The 24,440-nt window shown below is 43.0% G+C and overlaps 2 protein-coding genes across 3 annotated transcripts in view; one reads left to right on the forward strand and one right to left on the reverse strand.

Annotated features, from left to right (window-relative positions):
- LOC108714940 (C-Jun-amino-terminal kinase-interacting protein 1) overlaps window positions 1-12,619 on the forward strand; it is a 30,414-nt gene extending 17,795 nt beyond the window's left edge. For both annotated transcript variants that reach the window (XM_041560948.1, XM_041560949.1), the window contains exons 2-12: window positions 486-600; window positions 1,570-1,797; window positions 6,576-6,657; window positions 6,742-7,554; window positions 7,753-7,828; window positions 8,003-8,175; window positions 8,635-8,741; window positions 9,166-9,285; window positions 11,063-11,133; window positions 11,280-11,378; window positions 11,709-12,619. In XM_041560948.1, coding sequence (XP_041416882.1) covers window positions 486-600; window positions 1,570-1,797; window positions 6,576-6,657; window positions 6,742-7,554; window positions 7,753-7,828; window positions 8,003-8,175; window positions 8,635-8,741; window positions 9,166-9,285; window positions 11,063-11,133; window positions 11,280-11,378; window positions 11,709-11,781 — 1,957 coding nt within the window. In that variant the 3' untranslated portion in view covers window positions 11,782-12,619. The remainder of the gene's footprint in view (window positions 1-485; window positions 601-1,569; window positions 1,798-6,575; window positions 6,658-6,741; window positions 7,555-7,752; window positions 7,829-8,002; window positions 8,176-8,634; window positions 8,742-9,165; window positions 9,286-11,062; window positions 11,134-11,279; window positions 11,379-11,708) is intronic.
- Window positions 12,620-14,054: 1,435 nt separating this feature from the next.
- On the reverse strand, window positions 14,055-23,910 carry pex16.S (peroxisomal biogenesis factor 16 S homeolog). The gene is given in 11 exon segments (NM_001091728.1): window positions 14,055-14,623; window positions 15,493-15,557; window positions 16,330-16,449; window positions 17,587-17,659; window positions 17,779-17,934; window positions 18,260-18,334; window positions 19,423-19,523; window positions 20,493-20,626; window positions 20,771-20,847; window positions 22,663-22,698; window positions 23,779-23,910. Coding segments are annotated over 11 exon segments (1,023 nt in total). The 5' UTR covers window positions 23,906-23,910; the 3' UTR covers window positions 14,055-14,564.
- Between the last annotated feature and the right edge of the window lie 530 nt (window positions 23,911-24,440).

Consider the following 24,440-nt stretch of genomic DNA (forward strand, 5'->3'; position numbering starts at 1 on the left):
CCTCTCCTCACTCAACCTCTATTCTCCTAGTCTCTTTTCTTTACATACTAATATCTATTATTCCATCTATTTAGCTTCTTTGTTCTCATAAAAATAGGGAAATAGGCCAAATGCTTAGCAGCATGAGGGCCCACTGACCCTTGGCCCTACCAGGACTTTTCCTGGTATCCCAATGGGCCAGTCTGACACTGACTACAACTGCCAGCATTCCAAATGTAATACCAAGGGCTAAAGCATGATGGAATCTGTAGTCCAGCATCTGTGCACATCTGTAACAGAGATTCGTTTTTGGGTATTAAGTCTAAATTCAGCAATATATTGCCATGGCTTGCTATGCTGCAAGGTGACATTTAGGTTGTCCACTTTCCATCGGCAGAAGGGCGGGTGGAGGTTTCGCCCCAGCGGCACAGCGAATATTTTATTGCAAAAGATGGATGGTCCCTTGAGCGGAGACTCATCCCCAGCTATTGATTTGTGCTCCCCAGGCTCACACACGATATCACGCTGGAGGAGTTTGAGGATGAAGATTTATCGGAAATCACGGAGATCACAGATGAATGTGGGATTAGTTTGCATTGTAATGACAGCCAGCGCTGCAAGGTGAGTCCTGCCTGGGGGAGGAATGTAACATAATATAAAGCTAGAAATGGTTTGTTCCTGTAAGTATCTGTGTATGTATATATATATATATATCTATATATATATATATATAGTCCATAGAGTAGCCAGCACTCATGAAAAATGTTTTAAATTTCCTGGGTGCAGTCTCAAACTTCAAATAATAACTAACAAAAGGATCCGCACTCTCAGGTCTTAAATATAGTAAAAAAAATGTTTTATTGTTCAATGCGAGACTGACGTTTCGGCCTCCTCTCACATTGAACAATAAAACATTTTTTATACTATATTTAAGACTTGAGAGTGCGGATCCTTTTTTTGGTTATATATATATATATAATATATATATATATGCAACTTTATATTATTATAATACACAAGAGCCATAAATATCTGGCAAATCATATCCTTATATAGCGCTTGGTGATGTCATTAGTTATAATCAGTGCTTAGTGATGTCATTTGTGTCACGTCACCCCCGGTTGTTCAATATGAGGATATTAGAAGTCGCCTCGGAGTCCCATGTCTTGTATAAAAGCACCCAGTGCAGGTGCGTGTCGTTTGCCATCTGCTCCAGATTGCTGGCTGTCGTCTCAGTGTAGGACACGGGGTCCCTGCGGGGAGCTGAGCTCATGTTTTTGGTACATCTGTCCGTCTCTGTTGTTCTTTCCCATTGTCTGGCGCTGCCCACGGCTTTGCAGTTAGGCCCTTTGCTTCTCATTGCTATTCTGCAGCAGTGCCAGTACCACACAGGGCCCCTGACATGGGTTGCCTTCTCCTTTCCACCAGTTGAACCCATGTGTCTGTCTCTTTATTTCTTCCATCTGCTCCCTCTCTCTGGGCAATGTCTCCCAGTCTCTCCCTCTCTGTGCTGCTACCCTCCAGCACATGATGTCACTTGTCCCTCTCTCCCTCCCTCTGGTCCCATGACTCTGTCTCCTGATCCCCCAGAGCCGACTGCGTTGTGAGCCTGGTCCAGCCCCAGGAGGAGGGGGAGCTGCCAGTAGGATCCAGGCGGAGATGCTGCAATTGGACTTAATCGATGCTGGTCAGATCCCCGAAGAGGAGACCGGTCCCCCTGCTGAGCCCCGACCTTTGGCCCCTCCATTGATGGACACCTACAGACCCAAGAGACCAACTACCCTCAATCTGTTCTCCCAGGCGGCGCCAAGGACCCAGGTACCAAACTTATATCCAGGAGGCCTCACAGCAAACAGACTGACCCTGACATTTGGAAACAGGTACAATGGTATTGTCCATGGGGTAACTCTGCCCTTATGTGTTTCCCTATGGTCTCTCCTACCTGAGGATTCTGCTTTCCATAACGCTCACGGGTGGAACCAACCCTGGCACCTCAGGGACAGGGACCCTGGATATTTATTGTTAAATACACTTAAAAAAAGGCAACACCAGGCTCAATCACTTTGTTCGGCCCCTAAGCCTGCCTTATGGGATATAATGTAAAGTTTTAATTTGAGTTCAAGAACTCCATTAGTGGAGTGAGTAGCTCCATGTCTCTGTGGAGGGGGCAGATAACTGGCAGCATTCTATATACACCCTAGAACCTACATATAACCAATATATACACCCTAGAACCTACATATAACCAATATATACACCCTAGAACCTACATATAACCAATATATACATGCCAGACCCTATATAGAACCAATATATATACCCCAGACCCTTTATAGAACCAATATATACCCCAGAACGTATATAGAACCAATATACACCCCAGAACCTATGTATAACCAATATATACACGCCAGACTGGTGCATAGCTTGAGTTGTGCTCACTACAATGTTCAGTAAGTGGGGTCAGGTGCAGATGAATAAAAGGCACATGTACGGGATGATCTTTATTCTGTATATACAGCGATTCATTTATTGTACTCTTCCTGTACATTGAACTACCATTCCCAGCATCCTTCAAAAGGCCAACCACAGTGATACATTCCTTCTGACTTAGTTTGACATGATATCTCAGGGCTTGCTATAGAACAGGTGGCAGTCGGAGAGACCCTTGGTGGTGGGTAACTTAATGCTTCATAAATCTGAGAGTTGTAGTTTAACAACAGGTTGTACAGCTCATATTAATTTTTGGCAAGGGCCTTTTGCTGCCAGGGGGTTCCTTTATAGCCAGGGCACCCTGGTGAAAAGTCTCATTGGCCCTTCCCTAAGAACAGCCCTACTCATAGTCAGACCCATGGGCAGGGACCCACTCATGTATAAACCTTCCTTTTCTCTTTATAGAATAAATATAGAGCTGATAGAGTGGGTGCATTGGCTCAGTGCAGGTTTTCCCGCTGACTGTCAGATATAATCCTGTGAGTGTCCCTGTGTCTCGGCTCTATAATCTCAGCTAATAGGAGTCTTTTAATCCAGCCAGTGGCTGCTAATGGGATGAGGGCAGGGAAATATCTTATCTCCCTATTTCTTTCCATAATCTCCCCCACCCCCACTCTATGGCCTTCCAATTGCCTTCTTATCTCTGACCCTTCCATTTGCCATCAGTCCCCCCCTCTTCTATTCACTCTGTTCCCATCGTCCTCTACTTGCACCCTTACATAGGTGGATGGGTGCAGGGCCTGTATTCCTGGCAACACTCTGCCTAATGTCTCTGTTAATGGGTAGTTGTAAAAGGGGCAGGTCACATGCTAAAGATAGTGATCATCATAGGGACAATTTGCAAATTAATTATAGAACAATTTCCTTTGCAGTTCTTCTTGTAATTAAGCTGTAATTTAATTGCTAATGTCCTTGTTGCTACATTTTTTTTGGGGGGGGCAAATTAACTTGCTGTGAGGCCCAGTAACATCTAGTTACCCAGCTTGGCACCTCTGTGTGCTGATTTCATTTTTGGGAAGGCAAATATATTTTTCTTCTCAAGCTCCTCATCTTCTTTCTTTATTTTCTTTCTTTTTCTTCTCAAGCTCCTCATCTTCTTTCTTTTTTTCTTCTCAAGATCCTCATCTTCTTTCTTTTTTTTCTTTCTTTCTTTTTCTTCTCAAGCTCCTCATCTTCTTTCTTTTTTTCTTTTTCTTCTCAAGATCCTCATCTTCTTTCTTTCTTTTTCTTCTCAGGAGCCTCATCTTCTTTCTTTCTTTCTTTCTTTCTTTTTCTTCTCAAGCTCCTTATATTCTTTTTCTTTCTTTCTTTTTCTTCTCAAGCTCCTCGTCTTCTTTCTTTCTTTTTCTTCTCAGGAGCCTCATCTTCTTTCTTTCTTTCTTTCTTTCTTTCTTTCTTTCTTTCTTTCTTTCTTTCTTTCTTTCTTTCTTTTTCTTCTCAAGCTCCTTATATTCTTTTTCTTTCTTTCTTTTTCTTCTCAAGCTCCTCGTCTTCTTTCTTTTTCTTCTCAGGAGCCTCATCTTCCTTCTTTCTTTTTCTTCTCAAGCTCCTTATATTTTTTTTCTTTCTTTCTTTTTCTTCTCAAGCTCCTCATCTTCTTTCTTTCTTTCTTTCTTTTTTTGTCTTCTCAAGCTCCTCATCTTTCTTTTTCTTTTTAAGCTCCTCATCTTCTTTCTTTCTTTTTCTTCTCAAGCTCCTTCTCTTCTTTCTTTCTTTTCTATTTCTTTACCCTCTAGTTCCTCATCTTTCTTTCTATTCCTTTTCTTCTTTGCCCTCAAGCTCCTGATATCTTCTTTCTTTGCTTCCATCCCTCCCTGCCTTTCACCCCCTCACTTTATCTCCACTCACTGGTTGCTATGGTTATGGCAGAGCTAGAAGGCTTCAAGTGGTCAGAGATCCCTCTTCCTGATACTGTCCGTCATGTTCCACCCTTTCTTTTTTTTTTTATGTTTATTGGCATTTTTTAATAAACAAAAAGAGTAAAAGCAGGACATTTTGCTCATCAAGACATTTGTAGATTTTGCAATGAAATAAATATTACAGAACAATTCATTTTGAACAAAACACAAAAGATTGACCTTAACAATATTCATCAAGAAAAATCAAAAATCAAATAAGATAAGTTAAAATAAAATCCTCCTCTCTACCAACCAGACAAACCAATATTTATTAAAATAATATACTAAATTATCACATCATCAGTTAATCCCAGAACTGCAATGGGTATAAAGAGAAGAATCTTCGTCAGAATTATACAGAAATTTATCTATATAGGCTTTATCATCAGACTCCAAAATTTGAAAATATGGAGACCAGAACTTAAGAAAATGTTCCGGTAAACTTACACTACCATACCTAAAGCCAATGGCCTCATCTATACATAAAGATCTAAGATATGATAAGATAACCTTCAAATCTGGGGAAGTATCTTGAATCCAATATAGAAAGATAGATTTCCGAGTGGCAGCAAAGGCTAAATGTATAAAATGTTTATAATTACTCCACATCTTTGTCATTGGAAAACTACTTGTAGACGACAGTACTTGAAAGTCAAGTAGTGCAAGTTCAGGAGACAATTTAAGATAAACATTCAACTTTTCACTTAGAAAATCTTCAAGCTTACTCCATAATTCAGAAATAAAAGGACACTCCCACATATAATGTAATAAAGAAACATTTTCTGATTTAAGACATTGGGAAAGTGTGATACCCTCTGAATTCTGAAAGTAAAGGGAGTTATAACTTAAATGTATCAACCTATAATGTTGAACTCGCCATCCTTCACATCTTATAAGTTTATTAAAGTTCTTAATAGAGGATAATAAATTCTGAGAAGTGATTGCAACTTTTAATAGGGATGACCACTTTTTCGCTAACATTTGTAGAGGATTAAGATTACTAGGAAAAGATCGAAGACAGAAGTCAGTAATGTATGAAATCTTATTAAAAGTAGGTTCATCAAAGATTTTTTGGATCCCTTTACAAAGAGGAAGTTTATCCATAGCCACACTAGTATTATTTGTGAGAAGGTCTAAACCACACAAACATCTCATATGAATTAGTCTGTCACACACATTCAGATCAAACTTAGATTTCAAATCATCCCACAATATTGGTAAACCAGAAACATTACCAACTAAGTGTGTAAGTTGGGAAATACCCTTTCCCCTCCAGTATGGAATTAAAGATTTTCTTTCTGCTTTAGTAAACATACATAAATCAAAGGGGGACAGAAAAGCTTGGTCCAGTTTCCTTACGTCAGAATGTTTCAAAAGAAGAGGAAGATTAAGTAACGGATATATGATAACTTTGGGAAAATAAACATTTAAAAAAAAGCAACTCTACCTATAAGATTTAGAGGTGAATTAAGCCATTTATCGCATAAGGTCTCAGTAAGTTCCACCCTTTCAATGCTGTTATAAATTATAAACCTCCTTAAATTTCCCAGGGGGCACTGATGTGCATTTATCTGAAACTCCCAGCACATGCAAAGGTTTCTGTGAGTTATAATGCAGCAACAGCCGGAGGGAAACATAATTTGGGGATCGCTACAGCTACAAAGATTTAGGACACAGAATATTTGTGTCATTGGGAAATATTGGATAATTAGATATCTATAGTTGAGTTGGGGGTCCTGCTTTTTGTTATGTGCTATCATGGGGGAATTTCCATAGCAGCTCTGATTGGTCTACGAGTACCAAAAACAGTGGCCTAGGAGGAATAGGCCTAGTAGCTAAACCAAATGGAACAGTTCCAGGGCACCCTCTGCTGGCTGTAAGTGGAATTGCAGGAGATGTGCTGCCCCTCTGCCTCACTATACTCATTACAAATGATAAGACCTGGGGCAGCTGTCCCAACATATACATCTTAAAGGTGTTTGTGCCTGGTTTGGGAAGGGGATTATAGACATATCTCAATTCAAATAGGCCCTGGCATTTTATGTATGTGCCTATGGCTTGATCTGGTGAGTATAACTCCAACCGCTTATTGAAGATAAATTTGTCTCTCAATGATTATGACTTTGGGTGCCATACATATGAGTAGGGGAGTGGGAATGGTTTACATTGGCTATGAGACATGTGATTTCTTCCCTTGTCCCGCAGGACACCCTAAATAATAACTCTTCTGCAAAGAAATATAGTTGGCAGGATCGTGTGTCCCGCTCCTCGTCTCCACTAAAGACAGGTAAACCGGCCAATTGTATCTGTTAGGGCCTTTGAGATGGCCTTTGTCATGATGAGCCCTATAACCTTATTCTGTTGCCTACAGGAGAGATCACTCCCTCCAATGAGCATGTGTGTCTGAGTGATGAGGGAAACCCACCTGCAGTTACGCAAGACAGAGGCACCTCTACAGATACTCCGTGCCGGCGTCACACCTCTACCCAAAACACCACAGACACTTCCAACCGTTCCTCCAGCAGATGTCGCCTGGATCCCCACCGAGACCGTATCCGTTATCAGACAGATGTTAGGCTGGAGCCCACAGAGGAGATTTTCCTGACTCCTGTGCAAAAGAGTTCAGACCCCCCAGAGTCTGAGAGACCCTTTGTCTCACAAGCTGGACCCTGCCGCATGTCAGTCAGCTCGGACGCAGACATTAATGTACGCACAACCAATGGGGGGCGTCAGCAGCTGTCTATTAGCGAGGAGGAGGAGGAAAGGGAGGATGGGGTGGGATACCTTGGGTGCCCAGGCAGGGGAACAGGTCCTCAGGTCTTTCAAAGGGCTTCAGTCAGCTCAGACACCAGTGGCCTATCTTATGACTCTGTGAAATACACCTTGGTGGTTGACGAAAATGTACAGTTGCAGTTGGTCAGCCTGAGGCAGTGCTATGGAGGCTACAGCGATGACAGTGACAGTGGCACCGTGTACGACAACTGTGTCTCCTCACCCTATGAGTCTGCCATTGGGGAGGAGTATGAAGAGGAGGAAGAGGAAGATCATGTTGGAGGGGCAGGGAGGGAATGTGACCGGGTTAGAAGGTCCATGTGCCTTTCGGAATCTTCAACTCCAGACGGTGACATCTCCTACTCCAAAAAATTTCTCAATGTCTTTATGAACGGGCGTATGCGGTGCACTGGTGAGTTCTTTTTGGAGATGTCTGTTGTGTATTTGGCTGAACATTCTATTAAGAATTTAATTTGATGCATATAGGAAGTGTGACATGTATTATCAGAGGTTCAATTATCTGCTATGGTATGGGGTTTAAGAAGTTCTCTCTAATGTATCTGTACTGTGTAAGGCCTTGTGTACAAGTTATTTCACTGGTCTCTCCCAGGCGCAGAATCCTTTGGGTTATTTTCGTGCCTGATAAACGGTGAGGAGAGGGAGCAGACACATCGAGCTGTATTCAGGTGACATGGCCAACCATCTGCATTTCTCTACTATTCTTCATTTTCATGATCTTCCACAATTGCTTTCCTCCTTGGCTGAAATTGTCCCCCCATCTATTGGTTTAGTCTCCTCCCTGTCTCTGATCCTTCCATTCCCTAACTGTACCCCGCACTCTACCCCCAATCTTCATTTAGGTTCATGCCCCGTCACCCTGATGAGCTTGAGCTGGAAGTTGAAGACCCCCTGTTGGTGGAGATTCAGGCGGAGGACTACTGGTATGAGGCGTATAACATGCGCACTGGGGAGCATGGAATCTTTCCTGCTTATTACGCTGTACAGGTGACCAAGGAGCCGGATTCCATTGCAGGTAACAAAGTGTATTGAACATTCAAAGGTCTGAATTTCAAACCCCTGGCTCTAATGGACCTAGATCACAGACTATAATGGGCACAGGTTCTAATGGGCCTAGAGCAATTTCCTGCACTAATCCTTATTTCCTAAGTAATGTCTACAGCCATGACACTACTATCATATGAGAATGGTCCTTCTCTGGTGGACCCAAGAGGACCAGTCCAACATCTCGCCTATCTTCCCTTGTGCACAGAGTACTCCATTTGCGCTTCTAAATGAGCCAAGTGGTCTTCTCCTACATATACCTTGAAACCAGAATAAGTATAGTTCTGGTCTGTTCTGGAGTGCTGGACTCTTCCTTGGGGTACTAAATCCAGAAAAACCTATTTAAACTCATCTGTTTAGAGAAATTGTGGGATTTTTACTGTGATCATGAAAATTCTGATGGTTTTTGTTTCCCCCCCCCTTCCTCCAGAAAGCAGAGCTCCTAATTGGGTGGATCAATTCTGGTTGAAGTTCCTGGGATCTGTGCAGGTTCCATATCACAAAGGGACGGATGTTCTCTGCACTGCTATGCAAAAGGTTAGTTGTCGCCTCCCTACCCTAGTGCAGGTGTGTCTTTAGGGCAAATGCTTCACTTATGTTACCCCCATGTTGCTGGAGGTGGTTTAGTAACTGTTGAAGGACCACCTGCTGGACTTCCCTAGATCAACACATGGGGAACTGAACTTCTCAGACTTCTAAGACTAATAGCTAGAAATCATCAGCTGAGCATTGACTGAATTAAAGGGTCAAGGGATTCCAGGAAATCCCTGTACCTTTGTCTTACCTAATTATGTAAGTTCTTCGCCATGACTCATGGTTAACTTGGAACTGAGTCAGGTGATAAGTGACATCACCCAGTACATATTCAAATCAATGACATCATTAAGTATCATGTACAAGGAGATGTTTATATAATTTATACTGATGGGTTTTTAATATTTGTTGACCTTTTGGGTTTCAGATCGCCGTTTCTCGTCGCCTCACGGTGCTGTCCAACCCCCCAGCAAATTGTATCCTAGAGATAAGCATGCGAGGAGTGAAAATTGCAGTGCAGGGAGAAGACCCCCTGGATCACAGCCAGGTATAATACCCCAAATTAATGTGTTACCCAGTAGCCTCTTGGGTTCCTTAACAATTTCGAGAAAAGGTTTTAAGATGACATCCCATAATGGTGGATGACATGTCACCCTTTAAAAACTAACCCAAGCACTTTTTAAATCAACATGTTGAAAAAGCAGTTCATTCACGGATACAGGTCATGATATGCAGGATCTATCTCTATTAGGTTTGATCAGTTGCTCTTCTGAGCACTTTTGCCATTTATAATCATTTCTTTTTGTACATTTTGAGATATATAATGAGTACAATTAAAATGATAATATAATGATTTTGAAACAACAGGGCCACCTGCTGGTCATTTTGGCTAACTGGATACGGTCAGCTGGTATTTCTCTGGTCAGTTCTAAGCAGAGCAACAATTACTTCGTAATCGTGCATTTGTAAGGCATCTGCATTCTAATATTCGCTTACAGAAAAAGTGTGATAAAAAAAGATGTGCAAATAATTCTTTGCTCAGCACTATGCATGAATATATCAGACATAAGAAACCATAGTGGTGCCTATAGTCATGCCCCATCCTTGCTGCACCATGCATGACTATAGCATTGATGTAGGGGGCCATAAGTGGTGCCCATAGCCAAGCTCCATCCTTACTGCATGACTATAGCATTGATGGAGGGGCCAAAGTGGTGCCCATAGCCGTGCCCCATCCTTGCTGCATGACTATAGCATAGATGCAGGGGCCATAGTGGTGCCCATAGCCAACCCCATTCTTGCTGCATGACAATAGCATTGATGCAGGGGCCATAGTGGTGCCCATAGCCAACCCCATTCTTGCTGCATGACTATAGCATTGATACAGGGGCCATAGTGGTGCCCATAGCCAACCCGATTCTTGCTGCATGACTATAGCATTGATACAGGGGCCATAGTGGTGCCCATAGCCAACCCCATTCTTGCTGCATGACTATAGCATTGATACAGGGGCCATAGTGGTGCCCATAGCCAACCCGATTCTTGCTGCATGACTATAGCATTGATACAGGGGCCATAGTGGTGCCCATAGCCAACCCTATTCTTGCTGCATGACTATAGCATTAATGCAGGGGCCAAAATGGTGCCCATAGCCAACTCCATCCTTGCTGCATGACTATAGCATTAATGCAGGGGCCAAAATGGTGCCCATAGCCAACTCCATCCTTGCTGCATGACTATAGCATTAATGCAGGGGCCAAATTGGTGCCCATAGCCAACTCTATCCTTGCTGCATTAATGCAGGGGACAAATTGGTGCCCATAGCCAACTCCATCCTTGCTGCATGACTATAGCATTAATGCAGGGGCCAAATTGGTGCCCATAGCCAACTCCATCCTTGCTGCATGACTATATGATGCAGGGGCCATAGTGCTGCCCATAGACAACTCCATCCTTGCTGCATGACTATAGCATTGATGCGGGGCCATAGTGGTGCCCAAATCCAAGCCCCATCCTTATGTCAAGAAGGTACTATATGATGTGAGCTAAAGAAGAATGCGCCTCCATAGAGGGTACCCTACAGGCACTGCATGAGCTTACCTCTGTGTCATGTGGCACCTTTAGTTTCCTTATAAATGTTAGGGACAATCATTCCTCTCTCTTACACAATATTAAATATGTATATTCTTTAAAAAAGGCATTGTGATTACCCAGAGTCCTTATTTCAGGTGCCCTCAAGTGTCCCTGTCCTAATCTAACCCCTCCCTGTCACTCAAACACCTTTCCTTTCGTTCCCTTCTTATTCTTCTTGTTTCCTCTTACAGGTAAACACATGCAGTCACTTCTTCCAGCTAAAGAATATTTCCTTCTGTGGCTATCACCCCAAGAATAGCAAGTGAGTGCATTCTCCTCTCCCTCCTCAAAGGGACAGTGCTGTGGGATGACCCATGTGTTTTCTGTGTGTGTATTAGTGCAAGAGGTGTAACATGTCCCCTTTTTCATCGTTGTGTTCTTAAAACCCCCTTCTCTTTCCTTGCTCAGATATTTTGGCTTTATCACCAAACACCCTTCAGATCATCGCTTCGCTTGCCATGTTTTCGTCTCAGAGGAATCTACTAAGCCCTTGGCAGAGTCTGTTGGGTAAGGAATGGCATTACTATACAACCCATGTCCATCCTGCATGATGCCCATTGTGTTGTTCTATTCCAGTAGATGTGGCATGAGGAGGATAGAGACCACCTAACACCCCTAATGGCTCATTATGATCGAAGAGATCGTTTCTTGCAAAGCCATTGACTGAAGACCAATTCTTTTTGTTTTGATCTAGCTGTTTCCTATATATTCCCTATATATCTCCTTATATATGGGCACTAGAATTCAGTGCAGGAATGGGCTTAGATCCAGGTTAAATTTTAGGGGTGCAGGTGACTTGAAGCTCCAGCTACCATGCCTTTCTTTTTTACCCTGCAGAAGAGCCTTCCAGCAGTTCTACAAAGAGTTTGTGGAGTATACATGTCCCACAGAAGACATCTATCTGGAATAACCACGCCGTGTACCAAGGAAATCTGTTCTGTGCATGGACATACTGCTCAAATGTGAGCGGCGGAGGGCAGGATTCTGCCAGGCTGAAGGAGGGTGAGAGGAGTGACAGGCCTTCGCTCCTCCTGTCTGTGCCTCCACCCTGTGGGACAGTTGATCCAAGGCGAGTGTGGATTGTGCCCACCTTTAACTTCTGCCAAGAACTCCCATTTCACCCACCTTCTCTGCCCCCTAACCCCACTCTCCCATTCTGTGTGAGCATGGGGACACCAGGAGAGGACTGCATTCTGATCCCCATGAACCTCCCTTTTTAAGGCTCCACCTGGGAAGCACAGGGAGGAGGAAAAGGCAGTGGAAAGCAGGATTTACAGGAGTATTAATAATGCAAGAGAGTGTGACTGTGTAAGTGAGTGAACGCTCAAGGTTTGGTTTCCAAATGTGTGAAGGGTGTGTTGCACACTCACAGAGACGCACACATTTGTAACAACTGGGATGGCTTCTGCAATTGAATAGGGAGTCCAGGCAGGTAGCACAGGGGAGTCCCATAGGGGGCAAGTGGCTTGGCCCTTCCAGACGGAGAAGCCATGTACGAGGGTCACATGAGCACAGAGCTAGATTTATTGTATATTTATACCCAGAAAAGTGAGGTTGTCTCAGGAGTTACAGAGTGTATTTTTTTTTCATCTGGGTGGCCATTGGTGCTAAGTTTCTCAGTGTATGGTCCTACGTGACCCCCCCCCCCACTTGTGAGCTCATTTAAAGATGCAGAAATGGTACTCGATGCAGAGGGTTGGGGCAAAGGGGCAGCTTTGAGGCTACTCAATAAAACTGACTGAGAATGATTTTGTTGCTGTGACTTCTGCACGTACCCCCAAGTGTGACTGGATGTGGCTAAACAGCTCCTATTGGTACAAAATGTATGAGATCACACAGTGCAGTGATGTTTTCGCCTCTCCACAAAACAAGGGCTTACGGCCTTTAATGGGACAATAGGAACCACATGCACCTGACAGGCCTACTGCTTGTTCAACCTGTGAAGTAACGAAGGAGGGGGGGCACCAGAAAGCCAAGATATTGCGGGCAGCCCTCAAGCAGGGGGGGGATCACTGACATTTCTGCACTGCTTTTCAGGCACACAAGGTGCTACATATGGCAGGTGGTAGGTAAAGGGCTTTGTTGCTTCTGGCAGAGCTCTGTACCTGCTATTAAATATGGTTGCAAAGTGCAATATCAGTGCTGGAAAGGTTAGAACAAGGTCTTTAAAGGGAAAGTAAAGTCTAAAATAGAATAAGGCTAGAAATGCTGTATTTTGTATACTAAATATAAACATGAACTTACTGCACCACAAGCCTAATCAAACAAATAATTTATGCTTTCAAAGTTGGCCACAGGGGGTCACCATCTTGTAACTTTGTTATACATCTTTGCAAGACCAAGACTGTGCACATGCTCAGTGTGGTCTGGGCTGCTTAGGGATCGTCATAAATTATCAAAACAGCACAAGTCAAATAATATCTGCCAGAAGCCGATACAGCAAGACTAATTAATAATCAGAATATACAGACTGCACTGGGTCCTGTGTTGTCATGTCATCTAATGTGGATTTTATCCTTTTTGAAATAGTGGCTACAGCAAAATAATCTTCCAAATAGAATACCAGTTTATCTGGTTTAAATCTGGATTCATGATCTTTGTCCCTGCAGCTGGATTTGGAAACAGTTAAGGGAATGATAAGGCAAAAATAAAATCCAATACAAATCTCTACACAGTCGCTGACTGCTCTACAGGGAAACAAACAAAGCTGCTTGAGTTCTGCATGGCTGGGAAGTAAGGCGGGGGCTCCCCCTGCTGTTAATAAGTATGATTGTTTCCCTGCAGAGCAGTTAGGGACCACCTGACAATTCCAATCCACAGCAGTAAATGAAGGGAGAATTCCACTGCATACAGTCAGGTTTCTAATAAAAACGGTACACATTTTATAATTAAAGTATATTGGTTACTTTTTCATTAAAGAAAGTAAAAATGTGATGCCGAATTTATAATAAAAGGTGCAATGTACACACCAAGACTCAAGAGAATAGAGATAGGAGTGTTTTCTCATTGTAACCCCTGAGATAACTCTCTTCCCATATAGGCAGCCACCAAAGGATGGTGAAATGCTCAATGGCTGCCACTACACTCAATATACCTTATTGCCAGGCCTACTACTAACACCCTGTCAATGCAAATACATTCTCATTGGCCTGAGCCTTTCTCTCCAAATAAACCAGACTGAAAGACAGTATAATCAGTTTATTGGTTTGTGTAACACAGTTAGAGATTCGACATGTGAGAAACGCTGCCGTGTATAACAGCTTAGCTATACATGGTACTGGCAAAACCTAAGCAGATATATGCCGGGCCTATAACTTTTAGCAACCAATCAGAATTAGCTTTTACTAATCTAGTGAAACTGTGTTGGGGCCACTAATAGTCTTGCTTGTTACAGTGTACATCTGTGTATATGGTTGCTCTATAATGCAGCTCAGCGTGTATTAGACGGACACTGGTGCATTTGCTGGCAGTTCTGTTGATTGGAACAAAGATTTATTAATCCACGGAAGTTCCAGTCACTTTGAGGTGGGTCAGAGAGGCACACTGGGCAGGCCTTAGTAAGAACACTGGGTCAGATTCAAAATGGAGACTCAGGGTCCTGTGAGTCATGCGGCCCAATGTAACCACTGAAATATTGTGTTCTGGAGAACCGGTAAACAAGATCTGTCCATTGTCCATACACATGGATTGCTCTCAGCCCCAGTTATAGAAATAGATCTTCTGCCAGACAGGTAGGTAGTCCATGAGTGGGCCTGGAAGGGAGTAAATAAAGGAGAATGTTACAATTGCTCCCCAAATAGTGACACGCGGAAGAGATTTTTCAATTTGATCAAAGCAAGGGGGTTCTTATTTAAATGAGATGCTTTATACAGACGATCTCCCGATCAGCGCAGAGAAGCAGGGATAGAGGGATGTAGTTTAACAATATTTCCTGATAGATAGGAGATCCATAAGGAAAGTCCAACCTTAAGGCCTCCAGCTGAGTGACATGCCCGACTTGCAACTTTCATACCCTAATGGTGGCCATACACGGGCAGATAAAGCTGCCGATATCGGTCGTTTGGACCAATTTGACAGCTTATCTGCCGTGTATGGGGGCTCCGACGGGTCTTCCCGATCGATATCTGGCCACGATATCGATCGGGAAGGTTGGATTTTTACCCGACCGACCCGTCGGAGCCCCTTGGCGTATCGTAATTTGATCGTTCGACCATATGGCCGAACATCGAATTACCCCCGATATAGCCATGCAGTTAGTGGCAAATCGGGGAAAGATCCGCTTGTTTGGCAATGTCGCCAAATGAGTGGATCTTTGAGTCTATGGCCACCTTAAGACAAGGTTTCCTGCTTTTTTTCTAACCCTGCCCTTGAAATACAGATTTAGTGGCACTCTTCTGTTATCACCTACAGGGCAAAAAAAAAAAATATTCAACCAAACAGGTGGGAAGTGGTCCTGCAAATGATTAAAAAGATTTTCCCTTGCGAGACTATTGTAAGGCTGACCCTATTTAGTTTGAACAGCATACCTATAGGGAATAGAATAAAATATGTATTTTATGTGGCAGAGCTTTCCCTTTAAGAGATAACACATGATTTCTAAGTGACAAAGATTTTCACTTACGTGCCACCAGCCCGAGCCCTGGTACATAGTCTCCCAGCAGGCGAAGCAGTAGGAGGAGACGTGTCCTGGGAAAACAACACAATGAATTATTAGAGCATATTTATGCAGCATGGGGATCTATGAGCCAAACTGCCATGTCTCTGAGTCAGACAAGAAAAGGAGAACTAAACCCTAATAATGAATATGGCTAAAAATTACATATTTTATATACTAAAATTTATTGCACCAGCTGAAAGTTTCAGCTTGTCAATAGCACCAATGATCCAGGACTTCAAACTTGTCACAGGGGGTCACCATCTTGGAAAGTGTCTGTGACACTCACATGCTCAGTGGGCTCTGATTGGCTGTTGAGAAGCTAAGCTTAGGGCTCGTCACTAATTATCCAGCAGAAAATGAGGTTGGTCTGTAATATAAGCTGATGCTACAGGTTTGCTGATTATTAAATTCTGATGCTAATTGCACTGGTTTCTGTGCTGCCATTTAGTAATTATCTGTATTAATTACTAATCAGCCTTATATTGTGACATTTCTATTCTATGTGTACTGTATATTGTGGGTGGGTCCCTAAGCTCAGTAAGTGACAGCAGCACAGAGCATGTGCAGTGAATCAGCAGAAAAGAAGATGGGGAGCTACTGGGGCATCTTTGGAGACACAGATCTTTACTGCTAAAGGGCTGTGGTTTCCTTGGGCTAGTACAGAAGCACAAAACAATGTACAACATTTCTAGCTACTTCTTTAGTTAGGCTTTAGTTCTCCTTTAAGGCATGGGGATATAAAGAAACACGATGGAACTGAAGCAGGTTAAGACTCTGGTTTCTCTTTTCTGGCTTACTTACTCAGTGTAATTGTTGTAGAAGGGGGATCGGAGTAGGTAATACAGTAAAAGAAACATTCGCCGTCTGAGTTCTATTCGCTCTCTGCGGCTCAAATTGCGGACGTCGCTGAGTAAAGATATGCTGTGGGAAAGAAAAGAGATTAATAAGATCTACTGCTGAACTCTAAAGCCTTGATTCCACCACTTCTGAAGGCCTTGTGCATTTCCATCATCATCTCCGTGTCACACAGAGGTAACTTGCAGGGGTCTGTTTTATACACAAGGCAACAGTCTTCCAGCACACGTTATGGCTATTCTTCTGAGGGGGTGCACGCAAATGTGTTCACCTTCAATTACCTTATATCTTAAAGTGGAGAAATGGCAACACTCCCATCTTATTGAAATAAAACCGCCTTTATTATTTTATACAGCAACTTCAGCAACGTTTCCAACCTTCCAGGTCCTTTTTCAAGCTGACAAAGTATCAATTCTGTACAATTACAGCTTCCTTATATACCCATATAACACACTGCCTCCTAGTGGTACAAATATATAGTGAATAAAGTACCCCCTATTGTAAAATATAAGGATATTATAAGTGACCGAGCAGTTCAATGACCATATAAAAGCATGAGGCCGAAGGTTACTTCTAATATCCTCATTTTAATATTTATAGTTTTATATTTGTACCACTAGGAGGCAATGGGTTATATGGGTATATAAGGAAGCTGTAATTGTTCAGAATTGATACTTTGTCAGCTTGAGGAAGGATCTGGAAGGTCTGAAACGTTGCAGAAGTTGCCATATGAAATAATAAAGGTGGTTTTATTTCTATAAGATGGGAGTGCTGCTATTTCTCCTATTTCTTTAATAGCAGAGCAGACACAGCAGTTGCCCTGGGCCCCTCATAGCAAAAGTGCCAATGGCTTATGACTGCTTTAGTTTTGGGGTTTCCAAACTGTGGTTACCACTTATAGGTAGAAAAATTCACTGGCACACGTGGCACATACAAGCAGGGTCAAGCCCTTTCAATTTATTAGTGAAAAAAGCAACATTTGCTTGACAAAGGGGTGTTAACCCGAAACGTTGCTTTTTTCACTAATAAATTGAAATGGCTTGACCCTGCTTGTATCTGCCATGTGTGCCAGTGAATTTTTCTACCTACTGGATTGGGAGGGTGCCGATCCCTCCATCATTGAGCACCAGGCTTATAGTAAACTGAAGGCCAGGGTGTGCGGGTTTGGATACATTTTGTTACCACTTATAGACTTGAGCCTACCTGGTAATATCCAGAGCAGCTGCCATCATCCATGGCTTCCAAGACTTCTGACCCCAGGCAGCCAGACTAAGCACTAAACAGGAGGTGCTAAGGAAAACAAGTTGGTGACAAAAGAGAGAGGGACCCTAACAAGGAGCTTTTGGGGCCCCGGTAGAGACTTGGGAGAAGTAGATAGATACAATTGAAGGATACAGTGTGTAATAGGGCGTAGAATGTGAATTGCTTCTGCCAAGGTGCCCAGTGTTCCCAGCTCGGAGCCTTCTTTATCGTTCTCGGTCTCTCCATTTTTCTGTTGCTTTCCCTCATGGATCTGGGGGCTCCTCCAAAAGCGCCTGTGGCTAGAGGCAGCTGCACAAAGAGTAGAGGTGGAGTTGTTTCTTTCCGCAAGCAAAATGTTCTAACCACCCCTACAAGCAGATGCCGTGACAAATAATGCCCCCAGTAGTCAAGGAGTAATCAGTTACAGGGCCCCACAGCTAAATGATCATCCCTAATCCTCAAAACATGGCAATCAGGATTGGAATTATGCATCGGGAAGAGTGATTATTGGGAACTGTACAATCCTGGGTCATAAAGTTGCAGCCACTGGGTCTGCAGGCTGCATTGTTACGTCTCTGCAAGTAAAAACAAAATGACAGCGAGCATGCTCCAGAATCCAACCAACAATACTCACAGTCATTCAGGGACCGTACAGCTCGGCTTGATCTCCTCCCCACAAAGCAAGAACTGCTGCTTTTGCTGTTGTCTTCTACAGTAAGAAAAGAACAACCTGAGATTAAATACCCGCAGTATTTACACCACAACCTAACATTTTTCTCCTCACCTTTCTTACTTAAAGTTGCGGTTCACCTTTAAATTAACTTTCAATATACTGTAGAATGGCTAATTCTAAGCAACTTTTCAACTGGTCTTTGTTTTATAGTTAAATAATGATGTGCCTTTTTCTTATGAATCTCTCCAACTTTCAAATGGGGGTCAGTGACCCCCTCTAATAAACAAATGCTCTGTAAGGCTACAAATGTATTGTTATTGCTGCATTTTATTGCTCATCTTTCTATTCGGGCCTTCTCCTATTCATACTCCAGTCTTTTACTTAAATAAATACATGGTTGCTAGGATAATTTGGACCGTAGCAACTAGACTGCTGCAATTGAAAACTGGAGAGCTGCTGAAAAAAGCTTTAAAACCTTTAATTTACAGTTGGGGCACAAAGTTGTAGCAAATGTTCCAACATCCAAATTCCTCTCTCATTTGCTGGAATACATTTTCTTAGAATGGCAGTCTATGAGAAGTACTTACTCGGGAGCAACCTATATATTGTCACAACTTAAAAGGTTTAGGTGGATACAATGACACTTCCCCTTTAACATAAGGCTGGGTGCAGGATATGAAATAGCTATGGCTCTTATAATATACATAGTATAATGCATAACAATTGTTGAAGGCTTCCCGTTGGGAATTTTGGATTCAGCCGAATCCCCGAATCCTTCACGAAGGACCAAACCGAATCCTAATTTGCATATGCAAATTAGGGGTGGGAAGGGGAAAACGTTTTTTACTTCCTTGTTTTGTGACAAAAAGTCACGCAATTTCCCTCTTGACCCCTAATTTGTATATGCAAATAAGGATTCAGATTTAATTCGGCTGGGCAGAAATCTGCCGAATCCCGAACTGAATCCTGGATTCGGTGCATCCCTACTGGATAGTACTGGGGGTTTCAGATACAAAAACTGTCAGGTTAGGAGCAGGTTGGGAAGTGGCAAGCGTAAGCTGAAAAAAAATTGTCGAATTACACCCACTACTGTTTGTAAGACAGCAGCCATACTTTGCACTCACCTGCCTGATTCAGGATGCCCTCCCGATCCAGTGGGGTCACAGGGGGGGAGCTCTGGATTCCAACTCTGTACCAGAACAGCAGTACTATTCGTAGACAGGCCCTGAATGGTACAAAGAGCAGAAAGACTGTAGGCTGACAAAGAAATACATGAACAAGTGAACAGTGTGCTGGGTTAATTGGTTAGAGGGGCACAAAATGATACAGCAGTGATATGCAGAGTGCAAATTTTTAAACAAAACCCACCTTAAAGTGTTTTAAAGTAATAAACATATAATGTAGTGTTGCCCTGCACTGGTAAAACTGGTGTGTTTGCTTCAGAAACACTACTATAGTTTATATAGACAAACTGCTGTGTAGCCATGGGGGCAGCCATTCAAGCACAGGATACACAGTAGATAACAGATAAGTACTACTATAGTTTGTATAAACAAGCTGCTGTGTAGCCATGGGGGCAGCCATTGAAGCACAGGATACACCGTAGATAACAGATAAGTACTACTATAGTTTATATAAACAAGCTGCTGTGTAGCCATGGGGGCAACCATTCAAGCACAGGATACACCGTAGATAACAGATAAGTACTAATATTGTTTATATAAATAAGCTGCTGTGTAGCAATGGGGGCAGCCATTCAAAGGAGAAAAGACTCAGGTTACACAGCAGATAAGCTCTGTAGAACATAATGGTGTTATCGGTTATCCACTATTTAACCTGTACCATATAGTCTCTTTTCAATTTCCACCATTGCTACACAGCAGCTTGATTATTTGAACTATAGGAGTGTTTCTGAAGCAAACACATCAGGTTTATCAGGAAAGATTCGGCCTAATCCTGAAACGAATCCAAATTTTTATATGCAAATTAGGGGTGGGAAGGGGAATTTTTTTTTTACTTCCTTGTTTTGTGACAAAAAGTCACGCAATTTCCCTCCCCGTCCCTAATTTGCATATGCAAATTAGGATTTAGTTCAGATGGGCAGAAGGATTCAACCAAATCCTGCTGAAAATGGCCGAATCCTGAACCGAATCCTGGATTTGGTGCATGGGGGGGCCTGTGTTGGATGACTTACTTCAGAAGCTGGATGATGAGGATGGCTGCCCACCTGCTCCTCTCACCCCATGCCCGTGCAGCCCCAATCTCAATAAAAACCTCCAGGCTTTCTAGGACCCCCAGCCAAGTGAGGAGGCGACGTCGAGAACCTTCCTATGCAAGAAAGAAAGGAAGTGGTAAATACATTGATGGGAGCAGAAAGTAAACATAGAGATGGCCGAAGGATGGCTAAAATGGAAACATTGAGTAAATATGGGCACCCACTCAGGTCCAGACTGGTATGATCAAGGTACTCACAGTAGGTGGTGGGGTTAGCAACTCCTTCCTCAGGATCCCATCATTGAGCAAAGCAAGTAAGTTGGAGGATGAATAAACTGAAGGAAAGGGGAAACAGAAGATTATATTCCATATTGTCATATTGTACACCCCAACAGCCTTCATCTTCCTTATGCTCCCGAGCTATTGCCTCTTCCTCCCTAACAGCATAGTCTTCATCACCTCTTCCATCCTTACAATATGGAGACTACCCTCCCTGAAGCCGCCAAACTGGCACATACATTACAGTTTCAGGAAAGGTTTGGCTCTCATTTAGGAAGGGATAGAACTGTTGCGAAAAGGAAAATTGAATACAAGCTTTAGCTATTGGCAATAAACTGCTTCGGAACTTTCCTTCTCCTTTAAAGGGAAACTATTGTGAACATGAAAACTTAATAGAAGCTTCAGCATTCTAGAAATAAGAAACTTTCTAAATACAATCAATTAAAAATTCTGTACTCTTTGTGAAATAATCAAGTTTATCTTCACTATCCCTCTCTCAGCATCTGTTTCTCTTCATTCTCTCTTCATGCAGCAGTTGGGTGTCAGATAGTCACTGACAGTTAGATCCAATATAACTTATAGGGGGGCTCCTTTTGCCTAGAAGATGTATTAGAGCTCACCAGACATCATGTCTCTCTACATGCAGGATTTGTGCAAAAGACAGTTATTTTGTTAGATTTTGTTTGTACTGGAATCAGTTATTTGGGTGAGCTCTAATTCATCTGCTAGGAAAGGAGCCCCCCTATAAGATATATTGGATCTAACTGTCAATGAATATCTGACACCCAACTGCTGCATGAAGAGAGAATGAAGAGAAACAGAAGCTGAGAGAGGGATAGTGAAGATAAACTTGATTATTTCAGAAATGGTTCGGAATATTTAATGGATTGTATTTAGAAAGTTTCTTATTTCTAGTATGCTGAAGCTTCTATTAAATGTTCATGTTCACGATAGTTTCCCTTTAAAGGAGAAGGAAAGTTCCAAAGCAGTTTATTGCCAATAGATTAACCACAATCATGCAAGCTTTAACACTATATTTATGCAGCAGAATGCTTTACCATACCTGATTAAACAGCTCTAGAAGCTCTCTCTATTTGTTTAGGATAGCAGCTGCCATATTCACTTGGTATGACATCACTTCCTGCCTGAGTCTCTCCCTTCTCACTTATAGCTCTGGGCTCAGATTACAGCAGAGAAGGGAGTTGGAAGATTAGCAAACTGAGCATGCTCAAGCCCTAGCCTTGGAGGTTTAAACTGAAAACAGGAAATCTGATGCAGAAGCTCATGAGTACACAATAGAAGGAATGAAACTATGTTTCTTTTGATAGAGGACTCAGAGCAGCATTACTTTAAGGGTTTATTGGTGTATTTATATAGACCTTTCTGATTAAGCTTACTTGATTCTAAATGGGGATGCACCGAATCCAGGATTCGGTTTGGGATTCGGACATTTTCAGATGGATTCGAACCCTTCTGCCCTGCCAAACCGAATCCGAATTTGCATATGCAAATTAGGGGTGGGGAGGGAAATCACGTGACTTTTTATCACAAAACAAGGAAGTAAAACATGTTTTCCCCTTCCCACCCCTAATTAGCATATGCAAATTAGGATTCGGTTCAGTATTCGGGCAAATCTTTCACAAAGGATTCGGGGGTTCGGCCGAATCCAAAATAGTGGATTCGGTGCATGCCTAGTTCTAAACCTTCCTTCTCCTTTAATGCAAGGATTCAGTATATAGTTGTTATCCTGGGATTTCTCTCTCAGGTACATTAGGTCAGAACTATTGGAACATGGTGCATTGCAGCTGCCCCTTCTCTCTCTCGGGTGCAAATTCCACCCCCACATAGTAAGTACTTAGCGCAATACATACCAAGTTCAGAAAGCTCATGGGAATCAGCAAACCGGCCTATAGAACAGAAAGGGAGAGGTTAATGGCCATAACCCATTCACTGCCCAAGCACCAGAAGTGTACCCTTTACACTGCGTTGTTGTTGTTGTATTAATTGCCAGATCATATACGGACAAGGCTGAAAGCCCCATGGCACGTTACAGGGCTACTGATTATTCGCCAATGTGCCCAACATACACAAAATATCTTTAGTACGTTCTCGTTCCTTGTGGCTCTGCAGGGCATCACGTGCCAAGTGTCTCTCTGAAGTGCATCCTGGGCAATCATCAGGGGGTACAGGACCCCAACATTACTAAGCTTCTGCATAGCAATATGTGGGTGGGGCGGGGGTTATATTGTTCAGGGCCCCAGAGAGCCAAGTCGTTTTCCTAAGGTGCATTGCCCACCCACAACTGCCCCTGTGCACAACAGTGTACTTTCTCTTATATGGAATGATGTTGCTGGAAACCCTAGTAACAGCCTAGTAACCCTACATGTCTGCAGAGAACTGTTTAACAGCAGGGCCACAAAGTGCTGCCCACGTGTAGATCTCGAGTCCCTCTGAGCTGTCACAAAAGTAAAAGTGAAAGAGAACAACTCATCTGGGTAGTCATCGAGGGCAAAGGTAACCCCCCCCCAAACACACTCTCTCCCACAATGCTTTGCAGCACCCAGGGGTCAGGGCCATGATTTATGCATCTGATAAAGGCAATTGCCCTGGGCCTACACTAAATAGCAGCACAAAGGGCATATTATATTGTGTAACTATGTTCCATACCAGAGAGATCCAGCTTGCAGCCCCCCCCCCAGCTGTGGTTGAACTTCAACTCTCACGCCTGCAACCAGAGGCTCCATTCTTCAGGCATCATTTAATAGTGTCTCCTATTTCTTAGCACAGGAGTTCTATTTCCTTTGCTCTAAACATGCGGCTGCTCGAGCCTTTGCAAGCATGCTGGGAGTTATAGTTTAGCGACAGCTGGAGGTTGCTCTATACATACTGTATAAAGAAGCACAAGGGCAGTCAAATGCTGGTGGGACAATATAAAATATACACATGGATAAATATAAATATATATACACTGGGGCCCCAGGAAATACCTGCAATGAGGTAGGAGAGCATGCGGACACCACTCTCCAGCTGTGTGGCCCCTGTGGGATTCTGGATGACATATTCCTTGTATTTCTGGCTCAGATCCCGTAGTTTGTCCCAGTACCGAGCTGCCATTCTCCTGCTCACTTCTTCCTGGTCTCAGCAGCCAAGCAAGCTCCACCCCCCCACAACTATTACTGCAGGCTCCACCCACCAGCATTGTCATAAGCTTAACTCCGTGTGTGCTGAATCATCCCAAGAGTGCTTAAAGGGCCAGGAACAACACAACAAACCTCCCTACCCATAATATGGGATAGAAAACAAAAGCAGCAATGGGGTTAAAAATAGCTGGCGTTTAAACGCTGACGTTCAGTCATTTCAATATAGCAGTGGCGGAACTAGATGTTCCTGGGGCCCCCAGCAAATTCATTGCTCGTTAATTAGAGCGTCATGGGGCCCCTATAAATCCTAGGCCCCCTGCAGCCGCAGGGTCTGCTTCCTCTGCAGTTACACCCCTGTATAATGTGGCAGAATAATTAGCTTAACCTTTTGTATTCCACGATCTTCCGATCTTTGCGGTTAAAGGGGTGGTTCATCGCTCAGTAAACTTTTAGTAGGTTAGGGAATGGCCAATTCCAAGCAACTTTTCAGTTGGTCTTCTTTATCTACT

Source organism: Xenopus laevis, chromosome 4S (assembly GCF_017654675.1).
Source record: "Xenopus laevis strain J_2021 chromosome 4S, Xenopus_laevis_v10.1, whole genome shotgun sequence".
Lineage (NCBI taxonomy): Eukaryota > Metazoa > Chordata > Amphibia > Anura > Pipidae > Xenopus > Xenopus laevis.